At 44.3% G+C, this 6,236-nt stretch overlaps 1 protein-coding gene across 1 annotated transcript in view; it reads right to left on the reverse strand.

Moving 5' to 3' along the window:
* LOC109880612 (coronin-1C-A) overlaps positions 1–5,483 on the reverse strand; it is a 71,318-nt gene extending 65,835 nt beyond the window's left edge. The window contains exon 1 of the mRNA XM_020472805.2: positions 2,951–5,483. Within this exon, the coding sequence (XP_020328394.2) occupies positions 2,951–5,477 (2,527 nt within the window). The 5' untranslated portion in view covers positions 5,478–5,483. The remainder of the gene's footprint in view (positions 1–2,950) is intronic.
* Between the last annotated feature and the right edge of the window lie 753 nt (positions 5,484–6,236).

A 6,236-nucleotide genomic window follows, 5' to 3' on the forward strand; every position in this document is an offset into this window, starting at 1 on the left:
GTACTCGATACCATCTACTGCATCATTTTTCTGTACCATCACTCATTCATATACCTTTATGTACATATTCTTTATCCCTTTACACTTGTGTGTATAAGGTAGTAGTTTTGCAATTGTTAGGCTAGATTACTCGTTGGTTATTACTGCATTGTCGGAACTAGAAGCACAAGCATTTCGCTACACTCGCATTAACATCTGCTAACCATGTGTATGTGACAAATACATTTGATTTGATTTGATTTTGAAATTCACTCACTTATTGTGGGAAGCTTGTGGAAGGCTACCTGAAACGTTTGACCCAAGTTAAACAATTTAAAAAGGCAATGCTACCAAGTACTTACTGAGTGTATGTAAACTTCTGACCCACAGGGAATGTGATGAAAGCAATAAAAGCTGAAATAAATAATTCTCTCTACTATTATTCTGACATTTTGCAGTCTTAAAATAAAGTGCTGATTCTAACTTACCTATGACAGGGAATTGTTACTAGGATTAAATGTCAGGAATTATGAAAAAATGAGTTTAAATGTATTTGGCTATAGTGTATGTAAACTTCCAACTTCAAATGTATATGGGAACTCCTTCAAGACGGTTGGAAAAGCATTCCTCATGAAGCTGGTTGAGAGAATGCCAAGCTGTGTGCAAAGCTGTCAAGGCAAAGGGTGGCTACTTTAAAATATATTTTGATTTGTGCAACTATTTTTTGGTTAGTAGATGATTCCATGTGTTATTTCATAACTTTGATGTTTTCACTATTGTTCTACAATGTAGAAAATATATGTTTTTTTTTAAACCCTTGAATGAGTAGGTGTGTCCAAACTTTTGACTGGTACTGTATATATTGGACATATGGATCAGAAAAGCCTGTGGTTACCAAATGCTTTCAGCATAGAAATCCTTCAAATATATATTGGTGTAAAGTACTTAAGTAGTACTTTAAAGTAATTTTTTGGGATATCTGTACTTGACTATTTATACACTTCTCAAAAAAATAAAGGGAACACTTAAACAGCACAATGTAACTCCAAGTCAATCACACTTCTGTGAAATCAAACTGTCCACTTAGGAAGCAACACTGATTGACAATAAATTTCACATGCTGTTGTGCAAATGGAATAGACAACAGGTGGAAATTATAGGCAATTAGCAAGACACCCCCAATAAAGGAGTGGTTCTGCAGGTGGTGACCACAGACCACTTCTCAGTTCCTATGCTTCCTGGCTGATGTTTTGGTCACTTTTGAATGCTGGCGGTGCTTTCACTCTAGTGGTAGCATGAGACGGAGTCTACAACCCACACAAGTTTCTCAGGTAGTGCAGCTCATCCAGGATGGCACATCAATGCGAGCTGTGGCAAGAAGGTTTGCTGTGTCTGTCAGCGTAGTGTCCAGAGCATGGACGCGCTACCAGGAGACAGTACATCAGGAGACGTGGAGGAGGCCGTAGGAGGGCAACAACCCAGCAGCAGGACCGCTACCTCTGCCGTTTTGCAAGGAGGAGCAGGAGGAGCACTACCAGAGCCCTGCAAAAGGACCACCAGCAGGCCACAAATGTGCATGTGTCTGCTCAAACGGTCAGAAACAGACTCCATGAGGGTGGTATGAGGGCCCGACGTCCACAGGTGGGGGTTGTGCTTACAGCCCAACACCGTGCAGGACGTTTGGCATTTGCCAGAAAACACCAAGATTGGCAAATTCGCCACTGGCGCCCTGTGCTCTTCACAGATGAAAGCGGGTTCACACTGAGCACATGTGACAGACGTGACAGAGTCTGGAGATGCCGTGGAGAACGTTCTGCTGCCTGCAACATCCTCCAGTATGACCGGTTTGGCGGTGGGTCAGTCATGGTGTGGGGTGGCATTTCTTTGGGGGGCCGCACAGCCCCCCATGTGCTCGCCAGAGGTAGCCTGACTGCCATTACGTACCGAGATGAGATCCTCAGACCCCTTGTGAGACCATATGCTGGTGCGGTTGGCCCTGGGTTCCTCTTAATGCAAGACAATGCTAGACCTCATGTGGCTGGAGTGTGTCAGCAGTTCCTGCAAGAGGAAGGCATTGATGCTATGGACTGGCCCGCCCGTTCCCCAGACCTGAATCCAATTGAGCACATCTGGGACATCATGTCTCGCTCCATCCATCCACTTGTTTTAAGGACATTACATCAAAGTAGGATCAGCCTGTAGTGTGGTTTTCCACTTTAATTTTGAGTGTGACTCCAAATCCAGACCTACATGGGTTGATAAATTTGATTTCCATTGATAATTTTTGTGTGATTTTGTTGTCAGCACATTCAACTATGTAAAGAAAAAAGTATTTAATCAGAATATTCATTCAGATTCAGATCTAGGATGTGTTATTTTAGTGTTCCCTTTATTTTTTTGAGCAGTGTATTTTTGGCATCTTTTTACTTAACTACATTCCTTAAGAAAATAATGTACTTTTTACTCCATACATTTTCCCTGACATCCGAAAGTACATATTACATTTTCAATGCTTAGCGGGACAGGAAAAGGGCCCAATTCACACACTTATCAAGAGAACATCCATGGGCATCCCTACTGCCTCTGATCTGGCGTACTCACTAAACACAAATGCTTTGTTTGTAAATTGTCAGTGTTTGTGTGCTCCTGCTTCTCCGTAAATTAAAATAACAAGAAAATTGTGCCATCTGGTTTGCATAATATAAGGAATGTGAAATGATTTGTACTTTTATTTTTGATACGGAAGTATATTTAAAACCAAATACTTTCAGTAGTATTTTCCTGGCTGACTTTCACCTTTACTTGAGTCATTTTCTATTAAAAAGGTATCTTTACTTTTACTCAAGTATGACAACTGGGTACTTTTTCCACCACTGTACATTTCTCATTCATCCCCATGGTGCCATATTATCTTTATTCATCCCCACTTACAGTAGGCTGTCACATAATGCACATTTCAGATGATTCCTACCTTTTCTCACAGATGGTTTCCTCTCCAGTGCCTTCTCTGGGGACTTCTTGGGGAAGTCAAAAGCCGCCAACATTTGAGCCACCTTCACAGACTGGGCTTGCTCCGAAACCCAATCAGGCTTTGCTTCCAATGGCTTTGTCAAATCTGGATGCTTCAGCTTTTCTTGTAGTAGAATGTTCTCCTTTATGAGTTCAGAAACAGGCCTCGATTTAGGAGTATTCTGGTGTTTGTCACACTCTGAGGCAGTTTCGTCGTTGTCCTGGGTAGACTTTTCATCATAATGTACTGCAGTGGTGCGCTCTGTGACTTGCTGTGACAGAGGCTCTGTTTTTAAAGTCTCATTTTGAGACTGAAGCTTCTCATCCATACTCCCTTGGCTTTCTTCTGATAGAGCCATCCCAGTTGCTACCGAGGCCAGGGTAGCCTCTATCACTACAACTGGGATGTCTGTAATTTGACGAGGGTCCTTATTGGTCTTAGCCTCCTCCATAGAATCATCATGCAAGGCCTCTGAGGTGCATAGGCTAGGTGTTGTTTTCCCAGCAGTGATATTTTCTGTTTGTGATGGAGGAATCTCAGTGACAGGGATAGTGCTGGGGGATTCATCCATTTTGTGCAAAGGCAGGGGCTCTGTGGTTTGATCATCCTCTTTGTTGCAGGATGTAGACTCTGTAGACTCAGTGATGACCTCAGACACTGAGGAAGATGCAGGTTTTTCTGTGATGACATCACTCCTCGAGGAGGGCTTGCCCTCAACATGTGGACTCTGTGAGCTCTCTGGTGACTGCGTTTCAGCTGGGTGGGTATTTTCCATCGTCTTCTCCTCGTTTTGGTGCGAGGCAACTGTTGTTGCTGAATCCTGCTCTGAATCTTTACAGTCAGCTTCATCCATTGGTGAGGATGTCCTCGCTTCTTGCTCAGTGACAGATTCAGTCTCTAGAAGTGAAGCTGGTAGACAGATTATATCTGTGGAGTCCTGAGCAGTTTTCCCTGCCTGCTCACTCTTTGTCAGACTTTGTGGATGATCCTCCTCATGGCAGGGCTTGGTGTTAACTTCTGCTCCAGGGGGTCTCTCTGTTGCACATACAGAGGATGATGATGACATGGTTTCTTCCTCAACATCGCACTGTAATTCAGAGATATTTTTATCTGATGGAGCTGTCTTTGCAACATCAGCGGATGATTTTGGTGTTGTTTTCATTACGACATGTTTTGGTTTTGTTTCCTTCACTGCTGATATTGGTGTTGATATCGCCACTGTCTCAACACCCTGTGGAGGAGGCTTTGTCTCAGATGTTTTCAGCTGGTCATGGTCGTCAGACTGGTCCCTTGATTCAAAGACCACATTTCTAACTTTGGAGAGATCTGGAGACGCCTCATTTTTGTTTCTTTTCAGTAGCTTCTCCAAAATAGAGCTTGGCCCTACTGTAGGCACCATGGACAGGTCTTCTGTGTCCCCTTGATTGGGAGGGTCAACTGTAGGGGATCCTGCCCTGTCCAGCTCACTTTGTTTGTGATTATCATTCCGGCCAGACTTGATGTCACATCTTGCTGCCTCTGACGCTTTATTCTCTTTCTCAATGTCACCCTTGTTTTCATTGTCATGTGGCTTTACCTTTCCCACTGTTGGATGGTCATGGTTCAAGGTCTCACCCACAACTGACAGACACTTTTTCCCTTTGGTCTTTTTCAATGATGATTGATGTTTAGTCTTACAGGGACCCTTCAGTTCTCTCAAACCACCTACAGCTCCATCAGTGCACTCGGTGTCTTCATCCTCAACTGCCTCGGAGGTTCCATTTTTCATTTCCTGGTCTTTCTGAACAGGCAACTTCTTTCTTCCTACCTCTTGTTCGACGTCATCAGTAGTTCCCGTATTAGTCCCACCCATGCCAACTTCTACAGAACCCTCCTTCTTGTATTCCATGGTGGCCTCACCCATTGAAACAGTGGCATCAGTTTTCTCCACAGCTGGATTATACATCTGCCCAGTAACTTCCCCTAAAGCAGAGCAGAGGTTTTCTTCCGGGTTTTTCTGATGTGGAGCTGTTCTCTCATCTCGACGGTACATCTTGGCAGTTTTACCCTCCTTCTTCTCCTTATCCCTCTCGTTTTGGGTGGATTGTCTGGGTATTCTGGCCTTCACCTCACTCTGTGTGTGACTCTCTGGGCTCTGGCTATTGTCCGGATCCTGTGGAGTCAGTAGAGCAGTCCTGCCTCCCTCCTCTCCTCCAGCCCCTTCCTCTCTCACCTCCCCCTTCATGGAAGGACTCACCCTTTTCTGAGTGCTAAGGTTTTTCTCTGCCGAAGGTGTTGTTGGCTCGCTGCCTGGGCCTTCATCCAGATTCTCAGCGGCTGCTTTCCCTGGATCCTCCCCGCCATTACCGGCCTCCTCACGGGGGGTTCCTCCCCCCATGGCAACGCCCGTGCCCCCACTTGCATCCTCCAGGTCGATGCAGGGCCCCCTCTCCTCCGCTTCTCCACCGCTGGCCTGTTCATCCTCCACCTTATCTTGATTCTGCCCCATGCTAGTCTGTGGAGAAAGACAAGCCATTATCATCCTCACTCTTAAGTAGCAGTCTACAACTGGCTTTGGCATGCCAGTCCACCAGCGTTTACCTAACTGTAGACACTGTGCCCTGCTCTCCAACAACCACTCTCTCCATCTCTTTATTTCACAGCAGAGTGTATGAATAAATACATGTCCCACTGAGAACAGGCAGAGGTGGAAACATCAGCTGGAAACATGAAGTAGAGACAGGAAAATGAGCAGTGTAATTAGATATCAGGCACAATGCCAGATTCATTTACTGTGAAATAGCTCAAATCTGACCATGTGTAGACACATTATATACCACTATGACATTATGGGAGCTAAAGGAGAGCAGAAAGTCACACTAAAAAGAAGTAATTTACATGGTCTGCTCTGGCTAAGCATCTTATGACCACAGATTGTTCATGTCCTTGCAATGTTAACCCGTATTGGGTAAACTTAAGAAAAATACATTGGAGTCACAAGATTTAACTGAAACCTCCCTCATTTTCCCTCTGAGGGTGATCATGTCAGTAGTCAGTACGTAGGACCTTACATCAGAATTTGACAATCCTGGCTATGTAAATGTGGAGGTAGGATATTAGTGAATGAAACTGCAGCCTAACAAAGCGATTAGATTATCCTGAAATAATATATAATAGTAGGGTGAACAGAATGCAGGATATACTGTAGCCCTTTGATTCCAGGCTCTTAGATGGTCAGAGGGAAACCTGATTTGACTGCAGATGAAGC

This window comes from Oncorhynchus kisutch, linkage group LG3, assembly GCF_002021735.2.
Source record: "Oncorhynchus kisutch isolate 150728-3 linkage group LG3, Okis_V2, whole genome shotgun sequence".
Lineage (NCBI taxonomy): Eukaryota > Metazoa > Chordata > Actinopteri > Salmoniformes > Salmonidae > Oncorhynchus > Oncorhynchus kisutch.